The 26276-nt window shown below is 33.8% G+C and overlaps 1 protein-coding gene across 4 annotated transcripts in view; it reads left to right on the plus strand.

Moving 5' to 3' along the window:
• Positions 1 to 26276, plus strand: part of spir (spire type actin nucleation factor) — a 521502-nt gene that overhangs the window by 478640 nt on the left and 16586 nt on the right. For all 4 annotated transcript variants that reach the window (XM_081761349.1, XM_081761376.1, XM_081761357.1 and 1 more), the window contains 3 exons: positions 10019 to 10233; positions 21542 to 21679; positions 24505 to 24606. In XM_081761349.1, the coding sequence (XP_081617475.1) occupies positions 10019 to 10233; positions 21542 to 21679; positions 24505 to 24606 (455 nt within the window). The remainder of the gene's footprint in view (positions 1 to 10018; positions 10234 to 21541; positions 21680 to 24504; positions 24607 to 26276) is intronic.

The raw sequence follows: 26276 nt of genomic DNA on the forward strand, positions 1-26276 counted from the left end.
TCAGATAATGTCCCAACTAATTTGTCTCCATATTTCTCATCATATTCAATGTTATTCTTTTCTCTCTCCTATTATTTCCAGCATTTCCTCGTTGCGTTTCTGTTGCCGTTCTGTTCACACAGCCAATTTTCTTCATTCTTCTCCATACCCATGTTTCAAGAGCCTCTAGTATTTTTTGTCCCTTTTTCTCTAGTCTCCTGTTCGTTAGAGTACAATATACCGCACAAAACTTTGACGAGTCTTTTTCTTAATTCTTTATTCAAGAATCTACAAAATACACTAAAAAAAAAAAAAAACTTTCTAAATGTTTATTTCTCGATTTGTATCTTTGTATTATTTCACGTTCGTACTTCGTATCTTTACTAATGAAATTAATCCGCAAAACCGAAGTCTGTTTTTTGTATTAAATCCATGAAAAGCGGTTTAGTCGTTTTGGTCTGATAATAATGAAACAAAAAAGTTACAATTAATTTTATTTACAGAAAATAGATAACTAGCGATAGTATGGCAGACAAGAATAAAATGTATGGAATACTATTAGGAGCAATACTTTACAAAGATTTTTATTGCATTTATATCCAACCGATTTCGTTTTCATATTTCCTTTGAAGATCTTTCAATGAAGCAACTTGCCTTTCAGAAAATTTTGTCCAAGGGGAAACGGGTACAAAATCAAAATATGATATATAAGTGGGGTATTTACGATTTTGTTTCGGGGGAAGGGAGATTTGTTAACTTTATTCCTGGAAATTGAATATTCTGCAAGATATTTATTTTATTTTAAAATAGTAAATAAAATTTCGGAGGGGTTTAAGCCCGGAAGACCCCCTTAAATACGCCACGGAATATACGTATGAAAGAATATTGAAAATTTACGAAACGATTCGAGACGAAACAGTCTCAAACTTTATTTCATTGGCAACCCTAGTTGGCTGAAGGAAGGACATAGGCGATCGTTCTATTCATGATATTACTCGCTAAAGGAAATGCCCAGGACAAGAATGACATGTAATGCAAATTCTTAGTTTCGGGAAGAGGAATTTCTTCATCCCGCTTCCGAAAGTGTGTGTGGAAAACATTGAAAGAAAAAAAATGCGGAAGTCAAACATCTCATGTAAATGAGTAATCAATGTATACCATTAGTTTTTACATAGTTTTAAATAAAGATTTAGTTTAAAAAGAATTTTAATCCGTTTTGTTAAGAACCTTGCTTTTAAACATGATTCATAACATTATCTTCGTTTAGTACATATAAGTACTTGTGCATATAAGCGAGAAAGCACGAATCATTTGTTTTTATTAGCCCACTCCAGACGTATATGCTAAAATATTAAAATTCGTTTCCCTCTGAAGTAGTGTTATTTTCATGAGACTGAGCCAAAGTTGCAAAACGACATTCACCATTCAGGGAAATGCTCTGCAACGATAAAAGAATATAACAGGAAAAAAATATAACAAAAAATGAGCTAGCTAAGTTTTTATATCTTTTTCTTCTTTTCCTCTACAATGGTGAGAGCATGAGCTGAATATAGCACGGGTTGGTTGTTTCGTAATGTTACTTCTTTTGTCCCATTTATGTGAATTTGTTTTTCTTCTTGTGCCAGTTTTGTGGAAGTTGATTTAAATTTTTAATGAATGCTACAGCAGGATTAATACGAGTACACAGACACACATATATATACACACAAAAATATAAAATATCTAAGAAAGTTAATGAGCAAGAAACTAGGAGATAAAAGAAACTGAAAAGGAAGTATGATGATGCAGTGACTGAGAGAGAGAGAGAGACAGACAAGAAGAAAAAAGTGTAGCGAAGGGTGGAGTCAAAATCTAATCTCACAAATGTTGCCAGATTTGATGTCTTGTTTTATCAGAGAACAAAGCTTTACGTTATCTGAAAGAAGGTATTGCTTGTTTTGGGAGTCGAATTTTATGGCGAGCGTTCTCAGCATGCTTTCGACATTTTTTGACATCTTGAATTAGATTTCTTTTTTAAATTTGGCTGTCACTTAGATGTTGTGGTGTTTCTCATAACAGAATTCTATTTCCACTTCCCGTCGTCATTAACCCTTATGGGGACACATCACTACCTGAGAACGTAATTTATCTTAGCTCCTTAGTGAGGGTGAGGTTACTCGGAAAAGGAGAAATCCCACTCGGAAGTACGGCTATTCCGTTTTCAACCTCCATAGAACTCCTCACGAGAACTGGAGGAAAATACCTCCTAAACAGAAAGATGATTGGTGATAGATGTGATAATTTCTAATAAGGTCTTCTTTTATGATAAATGATTTACAGGGACAACCTCTAATTATGTCTCCAAAATGTTTTCAGTCGAAGAATGACACAAATGCCACCTTATAGTAATTTTTCAAGAAACCTTCCTTCTTTATTCCATAACCCACTTGACATTGGATTATGATGGAGTGGCCATTACGGACCACTATAACCACCGATTATAGATTCATTGTCACCATAATAGAAAAGTAATGTCTTCTTTACGCTGAGATGTTTGTAGTCATCTGGTATTAATATGCCTAGGTAGAATCTTTCACCAATATCTGTCTCATATTCATATAAAACCTTTAACCAACGTCTGTCTCGTATTCATATAGAACTTTTCACCAATATCTGTCTCGTATTCATATACAGGGTGTTTCAAAACAACACCGACAGCGTTTGGGAGGTGATTCCTGACACCAAGATAAGACGAAAAGTATAGACCAACCTGGGTACACAAATGCTTCCTTTCGGAGTTAGGCTGCCGAAAATATGAGAAAATGAAATTTAAAGGTCCATAGCTCCAACACTATGGGATATACCACAGTCGGGTCAAGACTTCACTTAGGAACTAATATATGCACTATCCAAATATCCACATTTCAGAATCCTAAGGTACTCGCGGAGCAATTTTTACAGAGGCAGTTTGGTTACGAGCATATAATTTGAAGTACTCACCAACTACCTCTATAAAAATTGATTCGGAAGTACCGCAGAATTCTGAAACATTTATATTTGGATAGAGCACATGCTAGTTTGTAAATAATCTTGACTCGACTACGGTAGGTCCCATAGTATTGGAGCTATGGACCTTTAAATTTCAGTCTTTCATATTTTCGGCAGCCTATAACTCCGAAAGGAAGCATTTGTGCATCCAGGTTGGTCTATACTCTTCGTCTTATCTTGGTGTCAGGAATTACCTCAAACGTTGTCGGTGTTGTTTTGAAACATCTGTAGAACCTTTCACTAATATGTGTCACATTTATATAGGACCTTTCACCAACATTTGTCTCGTATTCATATAGAACCTTTCACCCTTTCATTAATATCTGTCTCGTTTCATATAGAACCTTTCACTAATATCTCTCATATTCATATAGAACCTTCCACCAATATCTGTCTCGTGTCCATATAGAACCTTTCACCAATATTTGTCTCGTATTCACATAGCACCAATATTTGTCTCATATAACCTTTCACCAACACCTGTCTCGTATTCAAATAGAACGTTTCACCAATATCTGTCTCATATTCAGATAGAACCTTTCACCAACATCTGTCTCGCATTCATATAGAACCTTTCACCATCTGTCTCGCATTCATATAGAACCTTTCACCAATATCTATCTCGTATTCATATAAAACCTTTAATCAACTTCTATCTTGTATTCATATAGAATATTGTAAAATTTGAGAACATTGTATTCTCTTGCCTCCCAGCAGCGTTACTTACGGTATATACATTCTTAAATTTACTATGTTATTCAGGGTTTCATCTGTGCTCCTATCTGATTTTATTTAAATCGAAATACGAAAAAGTCCTTATTTGCTGAAAATATTTATGTTTCTATTTGAGCAAAAATGTGAGAAATTTCAGTTTCAGGCTATTTTCGTTTTTTTTCTTTTTTTTTTAAGTTTACATTTTGACTGTAATGCTTCCTTTTATTAAAATAACGATTTACTGGCAAATTTGATGGATATACTCGTTGTTGAATTACAATTAAACAAATGTAGTTGCGTTTTGTAACATTGTTAATGTCATCAAGTCTAAGAGGCTTAGGTGGGCAGGTCATGTAGCTAGAATGGAAGAAAGTAGGAACACTTTCAAAGTTTTAACTGGAAATCCAATCGGAAAACGACCATAGGAAGACCTAGGCGCAGATGGAAGGACAATATTAAGACGGATCTCGTAAAAATAGAAATACAAAGTAGAAACTGGATCCAGTTGGCTAAGGACATAAGTCAGTGGAGAGGTTTTGTGAACGCGGCATAGAACCTTCTGGCGTTGTACTCGCGTTCAAGGGCGCCGATTTCTCTGTAACTTTCGAGGGGGGGGGGCATTCAGATGCAGAAGACATATATGAGGATTTTAAGACAAATTGAATTCAAATTACGCCAAATATTGTATATTCATAAATGCAATGCGGGGCCCAAATGAGCTTTGGGGGGGGGGCAGGATCGGCGCCCTTGGTCGCATTTTGTAATGTTAAAATTCTTCAACATTATTACCGTTTAGTAAAAAGAAATCAATAGCTCCTATTGATATACATAAGTTTAAAACCTCATGTATAGATTTTGAGAAAACGAAGAAAAGCACTTCGTATGCCACTTATTTAGCTAAAACTGATACTGAAATATACCATCATTAACTTCTTCATTATAACAGTAGTTAGATGACAATGCGTAATGTGGTTCATGAAATATAGCGTAAAATTATTGTTAAAGTTTAATTTCTATTTTTAAATAAAATATTATCCAAAGATAAGAGATATCAGCGGATAGATGACATCGAACTAATAGACAAACACCGTATGCATGAGTTTCCTCGGGGTTATCTCGTTTCCTATAACCTTTTTTTTTTTTTTTTTGTTTCGCCATTATTGTCTATCTGATCATCACGGTCTCCCTTAACTTCAGTTCATCATCGTAGGACGTTAAACTAAAAGAAAAATACTTATCGAACCAAACAAAATAATAGTGCTTGTGGGTAAATTTTCATGCGTAGTTTTCGAAAAAATCAACGAAAACCAAACTTTTGTGTTACTAAAAATATATATCGTTCCTTGCCAATGTTAATTGATTCAAGAAATTGCTATTTATTTCTATACTGTATCTGTAGCGAAATGCACTCTATATTAATGAATAGATTGTAACTATTGTTATTTGCCTTTTCCCAAAAGTGATACACACATGGGCGCCCGAAGAAAATTTTCTAGGGGGCTCAAATCCCTGGTTTCTCTAGGGGGGGCTCTGTTACCGAGTCGAGGCTGTCCCTGACGAGCTCGACCACCAAATGTAGAGATCTAATTATACTCCTTAGAAGATGGACTACTTCCTACCAAGCTTCGTTCAGATTCGGCCAGTAGTTACCCAGAAACAAAGTATCACATACAAATGAAGCCGAATTTGTCCCTGGCCGAGCATATTACCAAATCTAGCGGTCTTTATTCCATAGATGATTTATTCCATACTTGCTCACCAAATTTTGTTCAGATTCGACCAGTAGTTACTGAGAAATAAAGTATCATAAACAAGGCGAGCCCAGCCCAGCCTAATCGAGCCGAGCCTGTCCTTGGCCGAACTCGGCCTCCAAATATAGCGATCTCTATTCTTAGGTGATGTGCTACTTGCCCACTAAAATTGGTTTAGATATTTCCAATAGTTACCGAGCAATAAAGTACCACTTACAAACCAAACCTAGCCTGTCTCTGAACAAGCACGGCCACCAAATGTAGCGATCTTTATTCCTTAGCCGATGGGCCACTTTCGTTCAGATCCGACCTGTAGTTACTGAGAAATAAAGTACCATATAGAAGACAAGTCCAGCCCAGCCCAGCCCAACCGAGCCAAACCAGTCCCTGGCCGAGCTTGGCCACCAAATATGGCGATAATAGTGAAAATGTAAGTTTCCGTATGTTTACACCGGGAGCTAAGAAGAAAGTAGATGTTTTAAGTTTTTAAATGCTTAGCTGATATATAATATACGTATATATGGGTCTCCCGATTGATAAGTTTCTACCTACGCCACTAATCAAAACTTCTTTCCAGTGTTTGTTAGAGAAATATAACCATTACATTGCGATTTCTTTCTTGTTGGGTTTCTGACGCGCAAACCACAGACACGTTCCAAAGTTTTCTATGCAAGGCAACTGTTGAATTCTCAGTGTCAGGAAGAGAAAAGAGCTGCAGTCACAGTTCAGCTGCTACAATTACTTCGTGCTGAGAGCAAATCCCGATTTTGCAGCTTCAGTCAAGGATTAAGGTCATTAGATCTATTTTAAAGACATTGCGGTTTGTAATTGTATTGTTTCTTTAAAACCAAGACAATTATTCACCATTTTCGTTCCGTTATATTGAACATCAAATGTCAAGGAAATTTGGGACGCTTACTTAGCGGTCGAATGAAAAAGGGAAAATTTATTAAGTCTTTTACTTAAATCGGTATCCGCTTTTCCTTCTGAAGTTCTATATCCTCTCCTCTCTTTCTCTCTCTTTCGGTGTGTGTGTGTGTGTGCGCGCGCCTATAATACATATCTTTCTTGTGAGTAAATGATAAATGTTATCGCTTTCATGTGCATGGAGTTCCCATTTCCTTCCGCATTCTCATTCTGTTAATTTCTTTCACAACTAGTCACTTCCATTCATCATCCATGTTTGAAAAAGCGCATAATTTCAGAGCTAGGGCTGTCCAAACTCGCTAAAAATTAAATTTCAACAGATCCTATTTCGAATTCCAGAAACTGTGGATAGTGGTCCTTATCAGCGTAAAGGAAGCCACGCATACACAATTCAAAAGTGCATATTTCATCAATTTTCAATAAGTGTACATTGTATTCTCTACAGGGTATAATTCTCAGATATGCTCTTAATAGAGTTTTCACATGTATCCTGATTTCAAGGAGGGTCCAAAGTAGGCAGGAGGTAAGCCTTGATAACAATGGACATCCAATGCTTTGGAAGCAAGCCGAAAGTGCTAGGAACCGGCAGCTTCATGGGTTCAGATGATGCGATGTACAGTATTTCGTCACAGTATAGTTCACGTTTACTTCACTTATAATCGTGAAAGTAAACAACGCAGCATGCGTTTTTCCGAGTACGAGAGACTGTGCTGCTGACGATCCTTAACACTTCCGACATCGCGCCAAAGGATTCCGTGTTCCCTGCTATCAAGACTTATCATTTGCCTACTTTGGACCAATCATAAAGTTAGAGCATATCTCAAAATTCGGTTGACGGGAATTTGAGCCTGAGGGAATATTCTGTACACCCATTGAACATTAATGAAATCTGCATTTTTGGACTGTGTGTGCATGACTTCCTTTACGCTAATAAGGACTACTATCCCCAGTTTCTCGAATTCGAAATAGGGCTTCTTGAAATTTGGCGTTTTCGCGATTTTGGACAGCCCTAGCTCTAAAACTATGCACTTTTTTCATATGACCTTTTTCTCTTATTTTGATGTGAGGAATCACCTCTTACAGTGATGTGAAGAATCACATATAAACACATGTGCGTCTATGTGATGTCTTCATTATTTGTTGTCAATGTTCTGAATAAATGTACATTACCGTGAGAAGCTTTATTTTGCGCTGGATAAATTGCTTAAAATTGAGTTCGTTTTTTAAAATTTTATATTTATTCACTTTTTGTCAATAAAAATGCGATTGAATTTGTGTTTCAAAGAAGAACTTCCTCAATTTCAAGCTCAGTTGTCTTTTTTGCCTTCTGCTTCCTCGCTATTGAAATTAGAAAGGACTCAAGACTCAGAAAGGATAAAGAATAAAGAAATGAACTTACAGGAGATGAAAGGAGACTCTTATTATGAAAGGTAAAGCGAACTGATCATGGACATCCTTGAGATGTAGTTTCTTCCTTTAATTTAATGAAGACACATTTATTACTACTAATTGAATTGAGAACTGTAGTGTCACTGTAGTGTCAGCGAAATATTACTCTCATGCTGATAGCGCGGTGGCTCAGTGGTAGAGCGTTCACCTCTGGTGCTCGGGGTCCTTGGTTCGATCCAGCTCGCACCAAGTAAACTTTGTGGTGGACGAACACTGTATGCGTGGGTTTTCTCGGGGTTCTCCCGTTTCCTCCTACTTTCTTCATTCTACCATTTCCTTCATTTCTCATCATCACCGTTTCCTTTAACCTAGCCGACATAACTGTGGGACGTAAAATTTAAAGATTTTATTTCATTTTCCGATATTAATAGATACATTCAATTGAATTATCTTGCCTAAACTGAAAGGAAAGTTTCTTTAATTTCTCTTTCAGATTAGTAGGTCATCTGTTATCTTTTCTTGCTGCGAATTGATACATATTACTTATATGGAAGTATACATTTTTATAAGTACACACATCACATCACACATCAGTGTCAGAATGCTTTGAGTTTATAGGGGGTCTATTGCTTTTTCGAATGCTCTTGATGTTCCGCAATTTCTTGTAGATTTTTTTCAATTTGAAATGTTTCAAGCTGGAATACTGCTCTTCGAAAAGCATCTCATTTGGAAGATCAAAGTAAACTAAATTTTTAAGGGACTGGAGTGACTTGATCAACCCATTTTCTGACTCCCACAAGCCAAATTTGCAAGCTGAGGCGTGCTTGTTGTAGATGTAAAGTTTTACATCTCTTCAGACTATTTGTGCATCAATTATTATCTAGTTCTAAACATAGGAATTTAACGAAAGTTTACATAATTCTTGTCAGGGTTCTTGTTTCTTGATACTGCAAGAAACTAGAGTATTTTTTATATCGGAGGTATATGAAAAGAAAGAACAAATTTTAAGAATTTATTTCGTACAAACTGTATAAGACAGAAACACATGACTGGACACGGAAAAGTCCTGCGATCACCACGAGCGCTGTTGCCATTGGAATAAATGAAACCACCACCACAAAAGAAACCATTTTCTGTTGTGCAATGCCAAGTATGACTCCATTGTTCAACTGTAACGAGCTTTCCACTGACACCACATCCGTCTCATTATAGGCAAATTTATAAGTGGTATAAAAAAATTGTTGAAGAGGGATAAAAGCACTGGTCGTCCACTCATGTCAGAAGACAATGTCGAGCGTATCCAAAGTGTGTTCGAACGGAACCCTGGGAAGTTTTTAATACAACGAGCAAGTATGGAACTTGGAATTTCTAAAACAACAATCTGGCATGATTTTTAAAACTGCGTTTATATATGAAGACTTATCCTGACGTTTTGCGAATTAGAGATTGTTGAAGCTGTGAATTCAATAACTAGGAATTAGACACCTCGTGTGTGGCAAGAAATGAACTCTTGTTTTGTTGTTTGCCGACCCATAAGGAGTGCTCATATTGAGCTATTGTAACCTAATGGACCATATACCAAACTTTGAACTTCGCTGTATTCGGAAATTGTGTTTTTGTCGTACAATTTGTATGAAAACACTCGTGAAATCTAATCTCTTTTTGAAATATTTGATTAATGGGCATGTACAACTGAATATCGATGTAGTGAAACGAGGGGCGTCAATTAGGGGGGCAGGGAGGGGCAATTGCTTTTCTGAGTTTGAGATTTATATAGATTTTATCAATAGAGTAGTAGAAAGTCAGTGAAAAACGCGAAATTTTACTTATATCAAGGGGTCTTGCCCCCCCCCCCCCCAAGTAAAATCTGAAATTACGCTCCTGAGTGAAACCATAATTCTTATGTATGTTAATTCTTAATCCTAATTCAAATATATTTCTTCATTTCCAATCCTTTAAATCCCACTTCCCATATACCTTTTTAAACCACTTGTGAAAGAAATTGACTCTACTGGCTTATTGGAGGCAATAGCTACGCGAAGTAAGTAGAATTACCTTCTGGCAAAACACTCAGACAAAACAAAAACGCCGTAATTTATTTTTATTTGATTTTGTGCGAGTACAGAGTCTTTCCATACAATGCGCAGCTCATTTAAAATATATTTTACTTTACCGTTTTCAAATACCAATGTTTAAAACAATATTAAGTTTTCTTTCTTTTCTTTCCGCAGCGTATGACCTGGCAACACAATGTCCTACTCGGAAGTCAATGAAGCGGCGCCATACGATCATGGTTTGTGAGTTGGAGACTCAGTCACAACCCCAGTCAAGGCCTCAGTCACGTGGACCATCTTCAGTCGACTCGGAAAATGGCGACAACTTAGGATCTCTTGCACCTGAACTTTCCTGGTCACGGTCTTCGTTACAGGACGAACTTCTCCAATCCGTAAGTTTTTAGGGAGTTTGTTTTATTTTTCTTTACCTAGAATGGAGACGAAAGCTTTCCACAGAATAATTCTTATGTGGTTATCGAGCTGAGTTGATTGGCACTCCACTTCGTACAATCTCACATTGTAATCACTGCTGTATTTGCTACCAGGTTTGCAGTTGCAGTATGGTAAGTGTTACCGAAATCAAAATAATACTCATAAATGACAAAATGGATATGCTCATAAATTAGTGGAGAACAGTTTGTGATGAAAAGAATGAATCAGATAACTCATTACAAGCCAATAGTTTTGGAATAACTGAACGAGTAAACTGTAAATGCACTTGCATCTGCATTAAGAGAACAACTTCTGAACTAATTCAACTTTTTGTGCACTATTGTATGGATAAATGATAATTCTTCGCATTGATTTCTTGGTGCGGTATGAGATTTCATTCAACATTTTCGTTGTAGTATTAAAATGAAAAAGAACTAACTAAAGGAGCTTTAATCGTAGCAAACAAAGCCCATGTTCGTTTTTGTGAAAGAGATTTATTTATTTTTTTAAAAATACTTGCTGCAGTTCAAGAAATGTTTCTTTTTCCCTTGAGTTCGTAAAAGTAAATGGCATATACGTATTCTGTGAACCAAGAAAACTTCTATAGTGAAATTTGGCACTATTAGGCACTATTAGGATTGTATTTCACTTCAGGGATGTATTTTCAATAATTAAATTCATAGACGGGACCCAATTATCATTCTAAAATTCATTCCGATTCACGAAGTGTGAAAGGCGTTCAATAAGTTCTAGATTTCTACGTAAATCCCTCTAATCTCAACGCACTTAGCGCATCGATCAGTAAGACGTCAAATCCATCAGGAAAAATGAAGCTGTCAAAGCAATTTTGAACAGTGTAAAAGATCAATGTTAACTCGTCATTGTTGCTGTAACATGAACCACTTAACTGTTTCTTTAGTTTTTCAAACTGTTTCTTTAGTTTTGTCACTTGGAGAATAGGGTGGATGGGGAAACAGCTGAAATCCGCACTGTTAAATAGCAACTTTGGAAATTGTGGCTCGCTATCGCAGACGTCTGGACTCGCTCATAGACAGCGCTGAGTATCAACATTTCGCACCCTACTAAAACCGAATTATAAAAGGTAGCGCCTTCTGGTTTTGATTTTATGCTAAGGAAGGATGATGCAATTGTTTCACCGCCCCACGAATGTTGCGTCACTTTTAGGTTTAGAATATAATGACCCCCCTCGTATTTTTGACGTGATTATGGAACGTATAAACGTATATTCTTTATTTCGGGTCCCAAATTACGTTGTAAGTCTCCTATCAGTGTAACTTTGGGGTTACCTTGGTGACTAAATGTGTAGGGCTCTTGCCTTTGGGAGGGAGGCTAGGTTTTGATTCTTGATGAAATCATTGTAAATACGTGGAGAATATTGTCCCAAAGTTGTGACGATAGATATCTCCCTTCATTTGTTTAGCAAACCAGGATAATATCACAGAAAACAAAACAGGATCATCACTGTTTATTATAAGAGTAACTGTGTCTTTTGCTACCTACTACAATAGCACAATCGAATAGCTACTGTTGGGTCAGCTATACATTACGATATAAATCTTAGGAAATATCTTAGGATTTATATTAGAAAAAATGTTGCAACATATCTCGTAGGAAATCCTTCTCTTTTGTGCCATACACGTGAAGATTTTTTCTGTCTGACCGAATGACGTTGCGAGATGTTGATCCTATAGAGGATTGCGGTAAAAAAAAAATTAAAAAAAAAAATAAAGAACAAGCAATTAGTTCTATTTAATAAAAGTACAAAATTGAATTCCTATGCTAACTACACTGGACATCCTGTTGATACTGATACCAAGGGTATATTGTTAAATTGCACACTTCTTTTTAAAAAGCATAAAAATCAGAAGATAAATTAGCAAAACATACCTCATCAGTTCCTGCACCGTTCTTCATTTTGTCGAGTATATTTGCTCTTTCACCCACATACAATTGCCGAAGATGATTAAACTTCTGTTTCACATCCTCCGAAGAGCTGCCAGGTCTCACAACGCATATTAGTTTGTTTTCACTTTCTCTCACCTGATGTCACTTAAATCGAAATCTTATGAATTTTCTTTCCAAAACACAGCGTGCTGTAGACAAGAGAAATCTCATAGGATCGTTGAGAACATAGGAAATGACATGCGATCTGATGCCATACACGTGGAGATTTTGACTCTAAGAAAAATCTGAGATATTTCCTAGGATTTATCTCATAGTATATAGCGGGCCCTAAAGGACACGCTATTTTGCAAGACTTTGTAAACACTTGGCCATAGACAAGGTTTTACTCACATATATGAAAGAACGCTGTTACTGACAAGTAAACCATACGTTTAAGTGAATCGAGTTGCTGACTGAGACACATATGAGAAAGTAGTACTAAATGTGGTCAGTATTTCAGTGAAGTTTTAGGTGCGAAGCTCCAGGGGTTTATGAGATACAGCTACCAGAGCATCACATGGAAGTACAGAATAGTCTTCATACAATTGGAGGTAAAAGCTCTGTAAGACCTCTTGTAACGACAAAAGGTGAATAACAAAAATATGGGTACATATTAGGACTAGGGGGAAGTCATATAGTAAGGGTGTACCTGACGGCGGCCATCTTGAAATCCGCCATTTTGAATTAAGGTTAAGTTTTAAAAATAGGAATAGGGTCATATGATACATGATTTAAGGCGCAAATTTAATCAGAAGAACAATGGTGACGTTAATTTTGATTTACGCGCAATTGATAAAAAGTTACAGGGAAATTAAATATTGCTGCAGCATATGTATTAGTCCTTTACCCCACCTTGTAAATTTTGTGTTAATGATAATAATTAAATAAAAAGCAGGTGGATAAATATTAGGTCTATGGTAAGAGTTGCCTTGATGGCGGCCATATTCAAATCCGCCATTTTGAACCAGACAAAAGTTTTAAACAAAACGCATAACAGTGACACCTTATTAATAGCAAATTTTGCCATAAACCCAACGGTATAACCATTTTTGCTTTATCATTAACCAGCATTTTTTACGCCACCATTGTATTTCTGATTAACTTCTAGCCCAAATCATATATTGGGGCCGCGGTGGCTCAGTGGTAGAGCGTTCACCTCTGGTGCTTGGGGTTCCGTTTTCGATCCCAGCCCCCGCCAAGTGAACTTTGTGGTGGACAAACACCGTGTGCGTGGGTTTTCTCGGGGTTCTCCCGTTTCTTCCCACTTTCTTCATTCCACCATTTCATTCATTACTCATCATCACCGTCTCCTTTAGCCTAACTGGCATAAACGTGGGACGTAAAACTCAAAGATTTCATTTCAAGTCATCTATTGCATTACTCTATTCCCATTTAATTTTGTGCTGGTTAATGATAAAGCAAAAATGGTTATACCGTTGGATTTATGGCAAAATTTGCTATTAATAAGGTGTCACTGTTATGCGTTTTGTTTAAAACTTTTGTCTGATTCAAAATGGCGGATTTGAACATGGCTGCCATCAAGGCAACTCTTACCATAGACCTAATATTTATCCACCTGCTTTTTATTTAATTATTATCATTAACACAAAATTTACAAGGTGGGGTAAAAGAGTAATACATATGCTGCAACAATATTTAATTTCCCTGTAACTTTTTACCAATTGAGCGTAACTCAAAATTAACGTCACCATTGTTCTTCTGATTAAATTTGCGCCTTAAATCACGTATCATATGACCCTATTCCTATTTTAAAAACTTAACCTTAATTCAAAATGGCGGATTTCAAGATGGCCGCCGTCAGGTATATCCTTACTATATAACTTCCCCCTAGTCCTAATATATACCCATATATTTGTTATTCACCTTTTGTCGTTACAAGAGGTCTTACAGAGCTTTTATCTCCAATTGTATGAAGACTATTCTGTACTTCCATGTGATGTTCTGGTAGCTGTATCTCCTAAACTCCTGGAGCTTCGCACCTACAACTTCACTGAAATACTGACCACATTTAGTACTACTTTCTCATATGTGTCTCAGTCAGCAACTCGATTTACCCAAACGTAAGGTTTACTTGTGAGTTTAGAAAATAATTTAAATAGTTAAGAATTCTACTTAACTATTAATATATCTATATATATAAAAGAGAACGTACAAATCCTTTGTGAACTCATCACGCTAATACGGCTGAACCGATTTCTTTCATTTTTGGGGGGTTGTTAGGATTTGGACCCTAGATGGTTTTTATCATATCACTTTAATTTTTAATTACCAGTGTCTTGAGATAATGGACCATTCAAGTCTCCATAGTTCATCATAGGTAAAAATAAACGTATGTATATGCAACCCGCATGACCACGTGACTCGGCGGGTTAACATAAATGACAGGCGCTTGCAATTTGAAAGCGAAAAAGTAAAAATTATCTAAGTAACAAAGTTTATTGCGTTCCGGGGTGACCGCAGCGAAGCGGGGTGAACGCTGCTAGTTTTGAAATAAAAATATTCCAATATACTCAGAAACTTTTCGATGAAAGTAAGTATAAGTGGATATTGGTACAAATGTTCTATTCTCAGAATACATTAAAACAAATCCTCAGTGAATAGTGAAAGGAATGCAAATTTAAAATATTTGTATTGGAATTTAACATTACATCAATTTTGCGATATTAATTTCTTACATAGCTTTGACGCAGAAATTTCCTTTCAGTACCATTATAATTGTCTTTTTAAAGATGTATATATTAAGGGTTAAGATTTTTTTTTAAATGCTTTTTTGCAAAATATTAAGATTAACAAAAAAATTTGAGTATTTAAGATTTTTACTTTTTTAAAATATTAATCTTAAGTATTTTTAAAAAAAATATTTTGGTATTATATATTTTTCATATTGTAAATATTTTTAATAAGCTTCACTTTTTTATATTAAAATGAAGCTTAAGAAAGAAAATGGTAAATATGAGGGTTATTCATTGCGTTCCATTTCCAAAATATTGTACAGTTCTGTAGTCATGGTGCGCATGCGTGCTGGCTTGTTGATCCTGGGGACAAGTCATGAACACCATTAGGAGAAATTAGAACAGCTTTACGCATCGTGCTTATAATGTTTAGGAAAATATAGACTCCTGAAATTCGGGCTGTCTGTTTCATGAATATGAATAACATGAATCCGCTTGATGTGCATCATTAAGAATAAAGTTGGGTCATGCTTAGGTGATGTTTTATGGAAACATTCGCATACACACTTCGCTGTGACGCAAGATCTTATCATAATATTAGACGGGGGTATTTCGATTTATTCCTCCTACCGTCCATAGTTAGTGCTAAATGATTTACATTACTATCAACAATGAGAACAAAGAAGCTATTGCTATGTTATTTGCTTCGAAGTCGGTAGTGTTCTCCATGAGCAAATACTAAAATTAGTGCTCCACTGTGCAAGTGTCTAACAACTTTGGAAACTGTGTCAAAAAGTAGTGTATCGATACGTGTACATCTAGCGAAAATCGTCTTTTGATTTTTTTTTTTTTTAAATTTTAAATAACGCATCGGAACTTACTTTCTGGATAACCTTCATATATATATATATATATATATATATATATATATATATATATATATATATATATACAGAATGTAAACAGGGCTTACAAAAGTATTTAAGAATCTTTCTCAAGCTTAATATCTATAGTCTTATAAGTACAAATGTTTTGTTGCAATCTCATGTCGCTATATGTTCTAGTCAAGTGTTAACGAAATGGTGTCTGCTTTCAATAATGTTTATGTTCAGTGTTGTTTTGTTTAAACGCTGTCAGCGTGACTTTGTTTTCAATTAAGATTATAGCTTTTTGTTTCTGTAAATCGTTTTCTTAGTGCGATTTTTTATAGGAAGGTTGCAGAAATCTAAACTTAATAGTATTTTCATCTTGTGGTTGAACTGTCTAAATTCATTTGATTTGACCATTTTTAACGACTGAGTATACTCTTTTCTATTTGATTGATTATCTATGCTTGACATTGGCGAAAGGTTGCATAGTTGCACAGTTAGCCTTATCAACGAGTTACTTGAGTCATGACTGGCGGAAGTGCTGTGGCTCAGTGGTAGAGCGCTCACTTCTGGTGTAAGGGATTCTGGGTTCTATTCCATTTCATGTGAGTTCGTTGTAGACAATACCGTGTCTGTAGGTTTTCTCGGAGTTATCACACTTCTTCCTACTTTCTAATTTTATCGTATTTTTTTCTCATAATCATTATTAACTTTTAAGTTAAAGGGCATAAGCGTGGGATGTTAAATATCTTATTTATATTTTCGTTATTACAGTTAGAAGCATTCTATTTTATTTTGGTATATATCAAAGAGTTGGTATGGCTTCGTAGCAATATTGAAGTCGAAACGTGTAAACCGAGATGAATTTTAGATTATTATTCTCAAAAGAATGAATTAACTAGGCCTGGGCTTTCGGAACGTGCAGCGAACATTTGACTTTATCATTTGCTACTAGAATAATACTTTAAGAAAATCTGATGAAACATGGCATTATAAATAGTAATGCTATTCATGTGCACTTGATATAATTTTTCTTCTCATTTTGAAGTTCTCTATACCTAATATGCTGTATATCTGATTTTCAACTTCATTGTTTAAAGTCTTTCTTTCTTTTTTCTTTTTTTAAATATAAATAATAATAGAAAATGCTTCAATAACTGATTCGAGAAAGAAAATGTCTTTAATTTTAGCCTATCATTTTAAACAATTATTGTTTTAAAAGAAATTTTTGAAAACTTCATTTCAATTACCGTATATTTCTGAATCCAAGACGAGGCCTATTGCCATAATTTCTTAGCCAGAAATATGGGTTTACCTTGCCTTCTGTTCATATGACGTAGAGGTTTTTCTCTGCTTCCATGAAGTTCTGAAAATATACCCAATATGTGTTGTAGATTTTTTTTTTTTTTTTTGGTAATCCTTTGTTAAAAATATGGAAGCCTGTCGTGAAGTCACAAATATACGGTATGTACTCTCAGAGTATTTGTATTACTACTAGGAAAAGACACACAACAATTACAGTTACCTGATTGAACTGAAAGCAATCCCGGAGACGAGCTCCATTGTGCAGCACATAACCATTATTACTACTATGTAACACTACCATTATTACTAGCCACACGTATAATGTACCACTTTAAGTGAAAATATTACAAAATATTGGTGATTATAAACGGCAGCCTTATTTTTTTTTAAAGGTCATCGCTCCTGAAGAAGAGTTTTACTTCCTCAGAAACGTTTTGTGGAAAATTAACAAGTCATTTTTAAGTTCATCTGAACACAGATTTTGCCATCATATATATCTGTTTCTCTCACATGGTCGTAAAGTTTTTATTATTCTAGATACTCATTCGACCTGTGTATTACTGACTGGTACAGCGAGAATATTCTACATTATTTTCAATTGTATTATCTGTTTTCTCGATAAACGCATTCCATAACTTAAACAACAATAATAATAATAATAATAATAATAATAATAATAATAATAATAATAATAATAATAATAATAATTATTATTATTATTATTATTATTATTATTATTATTTTTATTATTATTATTATTATTATTATTATTATTATTATTATTATTATTATTATTATTATTATTATTATTATTATTATTATTACCCTTTCTAACAAGTGATGACATTACAGATTTAACATAAGAGAAATCATTGTGTAGTTCATATCCATCGACATTAGTTTAAAGTTTCATTCCTATCCCTGTCAAATAATTAAAAAATATAAATGAAAATAGGGGCAATAATGAGTGGCGCTTGATAATGCAGGGACAACAATGAAAAGAATTTAAACCTAGCCTTTTGTTGCAATAGAAATAGTTCTTGTAAATAACCAACAACCAGAGGTAAAAGTAAGGAGAAAGATGCCGTTCCCCTACTTCCAAAAAATATATATGGTGTCCCTTTACTTCCTAAAAGAATTACAATGGGCAAAGATAGCCACGGAAGACGGCGTGACGTTATCCGTCCCCCTACCTTTTTGAGATCCACTTTTATCCCTTCCAACAACTAAATACAACATATAGATCTAAGATATGAATACCACAGATAATTAATCGTGAGTAATTAAACACTGAAGCCTATACATTTAGTTCGTTTCGTCGTAGACCCGTAAAATGTATTTCAAACTCGGACACTCCGGGTGGCCCCTGGAAATCTGGCAATCCTAGATACAATCTGCTATTTAATAGTATTTTCTATCACTTATTTTTGTCAATGAATGATATCCTTCTTAGTGCCATAACATTTTTTTCTCGATTTTCTCGAAAACTACACAGGGGGTCTTTTTGTAATGCGCTAATAATAAATGTGCAATTTTCAATTAAGAAATATTTGTTAACTTTATAACGTTAAACATTACATTGCCATAGGCTACTTCTCACCTGACAATAAAGTCTCTGAAAGTCTTAATACTCTGTTTCAACCCAAAATTTTGTTTGATGCCTACTTATTTTGACAAAAGGAAGATATAGCGAATTTCATAGGGGAAAGATTCTGAAATGAATACAATCGTCGGATATATGTGTGAGAACCCAAACTCCACATAGACTACATTTTTAACAAAACAGATATACATTATCATAATCTAATTATTTTAGAAAAAGCTATTTGTTCCGTGTTTGTCCTAAACCCCATGTTGATGTTCAGTTTGTTCGCGGTTTGCGTGTTTTTTGTGCGCATCATCCAATGTCAGTCATGTGGTCTGCTTTTACATATACTGGCCGTGTTCGTTTGAATGTTGACCTGCTACAGACGATCGTTTATCATTAACAAAATGTTCGACGTCAATTTATCTATTTCCAGAAAGAAAAAAATTCTGTTCTTCAGAAGGAGGATGACAGTTCGTCCAAAGATTCTGCGCAATGTAAACAGACCCAAAAGGAACAAAATACTAATAAGGTATTCTAAGCAAATGAAAAAGAAATTAATTATATAAAAAGAGAGAATTTTCTCAAAATTATTTTGTTTTAAATTAATTTAAGTGCTTGTTGCTTAACATCATTAGCAATTCTCAAAAGATGTGCATGATTTCAAAAGTGTGATGCAGAACCTAAGTATGATTCGATAGTCCTACATTAACCAACAAATACCAAAATGAAACGTAGTATAAGTGAAAATTTTATCTTTTTTTCACTCTTTTTTAATGTAGTTTTTTGTAGTAGTACTTTAGAGCTAGAAAATTAACGGGAAAATATACTGCCTTACGATATTAAGTCTGCTCTTGCTATCAATGTCGATGGGCATTTCCCCATCTTTTAATCCATTCAGCCAAGCCCTCTCATACGAGCACAATCAGCAACAAAGTGTTTTATGAGGTTTAGAGGATATACTTAAGATGGCTCTACCCTGCCAGTTTTGGTATATTTCTTTTATTTTATTTTAAACAGAACATTCTTTCTGACGCAGGATAAAATGAGGTGTTGAAACAACACAAAATGACTTCCACTTTAACGTGCTACTTGTGTGTTAATTCAATACCAATGAAATAGCCTTTCGAACATATGAGAAACAACGCGTTACTGGCTGTGAATATTTGTATTTCTTTTTATTGTTTGGCATGAACAAAACTTTACACGGTATATTTCGCATTTATACCAAGTAACGAATAGTGTTCTATGTTTTCTGTAATTGGTCACAATAATAGTTGTATAAACCTGTAATTTGTCTAGCAAAAGTTACAGGAATATCGGTACTGCCATCTGTTTTTCTTATCTTTTCTTCTTATGTCTTAGCACGTAAGTACAGAAGATGGCATCAGAACTGCAATTCATGTAACTGTTGTCAAACAATTCACAAGTTTACAAAACTATTACTGTCACCGATTACAGGAAACAGAACGTTATTCGTTGTTTGGTATAAATGCCAAATATACTGCACAAATTTTTGCTTATACCAAAACTGGCAGGGTATATACCAAAACAATGAAAACCAATGCAAATACTCACAGCCAGTAACTAGGTATTTCTGATATGCTTGGAAGGCAATGTCCTTGGTGTTGAATTAACACACAAGTAACATGCTAAAGTGGTAGTCATTTTGTGTTGTTTCAACACCTGTTTTGCTGTGTACAAATTAAAATTGCTAGTTAAGATCGTTGACATCTCAGGTGATAAAATAACTAGGTAGCACAACTAATGGATATCCGTTAGTTTCTTTAGTTTACTTGAGAAGCAAGCTAACTATATTGTGTTTTTTATTTATTTTTTAATATCCTTAAGATCCAGTTTAATTTTATTCTGTTATCCATTTGTGGAATACACAAACAAATATTGTGTTGATTTTAATAAATATATAACAAAAAGCGTAGACTACTATTTTCGATAAATCAATCAATATATGTATAAGGTAGCTCTTCAGAGAAGGTTATGTTGTAATTTGATTTTACTTATGCCATTAGTTTTCCTTCACCCTGTCCCTCTTGTAAAATCCGCTTCACTGCTGGAAACAATAGATATGTTAGCACAGGAATGCAAAGAAGCAACAAAATTTTACTAGCCCACATCTCACAATAGAAATCGTTTATTTATCTTCGGTATGATATTAAATACTCGACAGCACCGATGAAACACTCGCCCCGGGCGAGTGGTTATTTGCATGCCTGGCAACAATATATTTCTCATTCTTCCTGTATCACGAGGCTAAATTCTTGAGATATATTTAGTTGATACCTCCCTTCCTCCTCATCATTAGATCTTGAGAAACACTACTTTAAGTATGAATAGTACTACATTTCATTTTTGCAAAGCAAAATTACTGCGAATTTACTCTTTGAGCTTCATGAAGTGTATATATGACTCGTTCAATTCCAAAACGGTTCTTGTCCATTTACAGAAAATCCCAGAAAACCGAGAAAAGCTGTAGGATCGATGCGTTTTGTAGAACTAGAAATATTTGAGGAGTTCAAGTTTTTCAGGTGAACACACTGAAGAATTCCCAGTTCTACAAAACATGCAGATCCTACATTTTTTCTAAGTTTTCTTAAGTGGACAAGAGCCGTTTTGGAACTGGACGACTCATATGAAGATTAAATTATTACAGAGTAGATTTCTATTTTTAATTTTTTAAAAGAACTTCTACATTAAGTTCCATCATTAATACAAGTCCCTAAATACATACTAACTTGTTAAATATAATTCTAATTTAGTAGTTTTATTTAATAACCAGCATTTGAGAAGTACTTACTTACAACTTTCTAATATGGAAAATTATTTGTTTCAGAAACATTGGCAGCAAGCTGTAGAATGTCTCTCTTTAACATTAGAAGAGGTCGTACACATTCGTAGCGTTTTAACGAAAGCAGAGCTGGAAAGTTTGCCCGTGGAAGGCCACGTGAAAGAAGACGTCGAAAAGAGAAAAGTAAGTCTAATAGCCTAGTATTAATTATCAAACCACTTGTCCTTTATCTTTATATTGTTAAAATAATGATCTTAGGATATTTCCTTGCGGTATTCTAGTTTGTTTTGGTTTAGCACATGGAATTACCAATTCAAATATCGTAGAATTATTATTCCTTTATGGTAAACAGAGAAAAAGCATTAAAAACAAAATTTAAATGTTGTGTCAAATGTTTACTCTCTGTTGTTTCGTGAATGCCCCTGAATAACGGAAAAGTTTACTTTGTTAGCTTTGATTCACATAGTCTTTAATTCTGATGTTAGATTGTGAGTTACAATGATTCTATGAAATTTTTCATTATTTAGCAACTATATTGCTCTTTGAGGTAACATTTAATGGACTTCGTACTTTCCTTAAATTAAAACGAAGAGGATAAGCATGAATACAGAATGATTTAAAAGGCTACATATATTAGTTTTTCAATTACGAAATTTTTTTATAAAACTGCTTACTTTGAAAACTCCTAATCTCTAATAATGAATGATGGATGATATTATCTTGAGAGAACGTTTCATTTAATCCCTTTCAGTTTTTCCTTCTCCTTCACTCGTTTTTTCTTGAAATACATTCATAATCCCCAAAACTTAAAACTCCACTCGTGTACGATCAGATCCTTCTCGTATTTTCCATCTATCATTACACTATAAATATCCAATCTGTACTTCTCAGTGATCTTATGTTCTAGAATAAACATACTTTTTTCTCTTTTGAACTGTTTAATGTTAAACAATTCACATAATTCATGTAACGTTGTAGATTTGTTCAATATTAATTCATGTGAAAAATAAACTAAATCTTTCAAGCTGCAAATTTGGCCAGGGTGCTAAGTATTACTATTGTTATTATATTTACTACTATTAATTTAATGATGTGTAGAAATTAGGCAAAATAACTTGGTAAGAAATTCTACTATAGCACATTAAATGTTTTGACAAACTCATGAACTATATGCATATAAGAAGAGGATAAAGTATAAACAAGAGTGCTATGTGAAAATCATCCAGTACAAGTTACTTGCAAGGTTTGAGTCCATTAGGGTTACATATAGACTCAGAATTTTAACTGTTCTTAGTGAAACACAATTTTGCTTACTCAAACTTACTTTGTCCTAAAATTATAATGAAGATATAATTTCTCGTTTGTCTATATTTCTCATTCTTCTACATTACCTTTATCAAATACCTTTAAGATCATAAGCATAATATACAATCTCCCGTATCATTAAGAAAATATATCTTTAACAGGAAGATATATTCGTCGCTTTTCTTTTAAAAAATTAAAGAAGAAAAAGCACTTTGGATTGTCATGGAATATATTCCTGAATTCCCCTCCTTAATTAAGCAATCAAAATCAATTCTGCTTAACAAGAGTTGACATTATTTATCTCAGAACAAAGATGAAGGTGGCAACGCAGTTTCTAAACTATTTTCTGTTTTCTTCTTAATGTAATTTCATTTTGCTTTTTCTATATCTATTTCCTTGTTTCTTTGATCGTAGCAACTTTCTAAGTTAATTGTTTATTCTCTTAAAAGGTGGATAAAGATACCAGGAAGATTGTCGAATTTTTCTTTTTAGAACTACATGCATTAGTTTTTCCTCTGTGAGTAGACTATAAATATTAGTGTTAGAAAAATTGTTTTTCTTTAAAATAAAAACTGATTGGAAATTGAATCAATGTTGAATATTATTGAACAAAAGATAATTAAATTTTAACTTTGAATCTTTTAAAATTTTGTTCAATATCAAAACACTAATCTAGGTTTATAATTAGTTTGTTCTTTTTAGGTAAAACTTTTGTATGTACTAATATGTTTAAGGTAGTTGCTTGGTACCCCACAATAGTAATAATGGTAGTATTGCCTTCATTTAATGTGTTTTTCACGAAAAATGAGAAAACAGTTTCATTGTTTGCTTTCTTATGCGTAAATGGGAAATTTCAGAAACCATGTTTGGTATTGGTAGAAAATAATTAAATAGTGACCTATACACTGAAAATCTTACAGCTTTTCCTAAATATCTAATATAAATCTTATGCTTTATAAAGTTTGAAGTTACATGAGCAATACAAAGAATCTCCTGTTATTTCTTTTTTTATCTCTGAATGACAGATAAAACTTTTTTTTTTAAATGATTCGTAATTTGATTGCAAGAATTTGAAGTATTTTTCATGATAAAACTGCATAAAATAAAAATGTACTTTTCAAAAAACTAGAAAAAAAATCAACCTTTTATACGTTCCTAATAATCTTTCCTTACCGAAGGTATGTGCCATTTTGGAATGAGAAGGGACGAATATTCAATTTGACGTTTGTTTTATTTTATTCTTTATATGAGTAACAAGCTACCGTTACAAAGTAGCCAAATTTTGGAAAAAGAAAATTCAAAAGTGAGCCGTTATAACATCTAGAAAAGTTTGAAAATAATAAAAAACAAAACATACTCAAGTTACCTCCGCATGTTTTGTGTAGACATTCTGAAATAAATTTGAATAATTATTATCTAAGTTAAAATGTATGACAGCTTGGAATATATACACTTTTAGTTGACTAAGGATGAATGTTCTGTTCCTCCAGAGTAAAATTTAGCAGTGTTCGATAGGTTCTAGTAAGCTGATGTTCCAAATTTGAAATAGGAGTACTAATGGGTTAATTAAGGCACTTGACCAAATTTGCTCCATGTTTTGTTGTTGAATCTATCATTGATCATAAGTTTATTTATTTTGAAAACCTTAGTTTATTAAAATGTTGGAGGGAAAAAGATACTAATTAGACTGCTCTGTTTTCTAGGTCTGTTTCTTGTGTTTGAAGACGAGATTTGGTATATTCGGACCATGGGGACAAAAGTGCAAATTATGTAAAAGAACAGTATGTGCCAAATGTTATTCAAAGGTAGGTACACTTTCACGTCTTCTTTTACATAACTAACTAGAGTAGATTCTTGACGAGACCTACCATACTAACTTCCTTGCTCAACTATGGTAGAATGTTTCATTAAGAACAACTCGTAAATGAAACTAAACCCCATAATTTTTTACAATCTCTATTTCTGGATTTTTCAAGAGAAGTCAAAATTATCATTTTACATGATTATTAATAGCTATTTGATTCACAAAGCGTGAGTAAACTTATTGGTAGAGCACAATTCGAGAAAATCATATCAAAATATTATTAGCTTGCGTCAGGTGAGGTAGTCTGCAATAATTTCCAGCTTGCAAGCCTGTCATTTCCAATACAGAACACAATATTTAAAAAAAAGAAAAAAAAAAGAAAGAAACAAACAAGAAGAGAAAAGAAAGGAAAAACATTTTAAATATGGAAGGCTGTCGAGAGAATGTATTCACAATTAAAAACTGACATTTTGTGAATTTTAAGATTTCCCCCCCGTCTGTTCCACTTACCTCGAATCCAAGACGTAAGTAACCTTTATATCGATTTTTCCGTAAGATATGAATAGCTTGTATTAAAAAAAAGAAATAAAATAAAATAAAATAAAATAAAAAAAATAAAAGTGACAAGACGGTTATGAGTACTCGAGAAATTTTAAAGCAAGGGCAAAGAAAAGTATAAATTAAAAGGTTTTTATTATTATTATTATTATTATTATTATTATTATTATTATTATTATTATTATTATTATTATACACCTTTTAATTTACACTTTTCTTTGCCCTTGTTTTAAAATTTCTCGAGTATGTATTTCTTAACCCTAAATTAACTTCTTAGTTTTAAGAAGAATGTAAATAAAAAGCAGGCTTCAATACCTGTAAATGGAAACCGTTTTTAGCATGAAATATAACACATTCCTGAACAAGGAACAACAAAGATCAAGCTCAAAATTAAAATTAAAAGTACGTATTCTTTAAGATCATTAACTAATTAACGAGATAGAGATGTTTATCACAGATCACTGTTTTTCGAGCAAATTCATATATCATTATCTGCTCTTCTTCCTGTTGAGAGGTTACCGTAAGATAATTTACTGGTTTTTGAAAGATGAATGCAAGATGATCAGAGAATGCGATGAAAACATTAAACCAATTGTAGTGACACCACAGATGATAGAAACTATAAAGAATTAGAACAACAATAACTTTGTGCAGTTCTGTTACAGTATTATGCCGCTACATAATACTTTTGTGCTATATCAATATCTCATCAACATAATAAGTATTTCGTAATTATTCGCAGTGGGATATTTTTCCACATTGAGAAGATTCCATGTATCTTATAGTCTACAACCTCTTTATTTGACGTCATAATTTCCCTTTTTGTTAAGATTCCCAGACGTCTCGATTTTTTTTCTGATATTTCGCAACAAACGAGTGCGTAACTATTAATATGCTTTATATTTTCTTTATCCATCACGACTCTGGAACTCACTAAAGGAATTATTAACACCTCTGACCAGAGTATAAACACTTATTTATTAAAACTAAAATACAGTGTAATGGTTTCGACAACTTTACGTTATTTCATCAGACACTGACTGACTTACTATACTAGTCTGATGAAGATGACGTTAAGTTGTCGAAATCGTTACACGGTATTTTAGTTTTAAT

This window comes from Thermobia domestica, chromosome 1 (genome assembly GCF_964235325.1).
Source record: "Thermobia domestica chromosome 1, izTheDome1.hap1.1, whole genome shotgun sequence".
In the NCBI taxonomy this organism is placed as follows: domain Eukaryota; kingdom Metazoa; phylum Arthropoda; class Insecta; order Zygentoma; family Lepismatidae; genus Thermobia; species Thermobia domestica.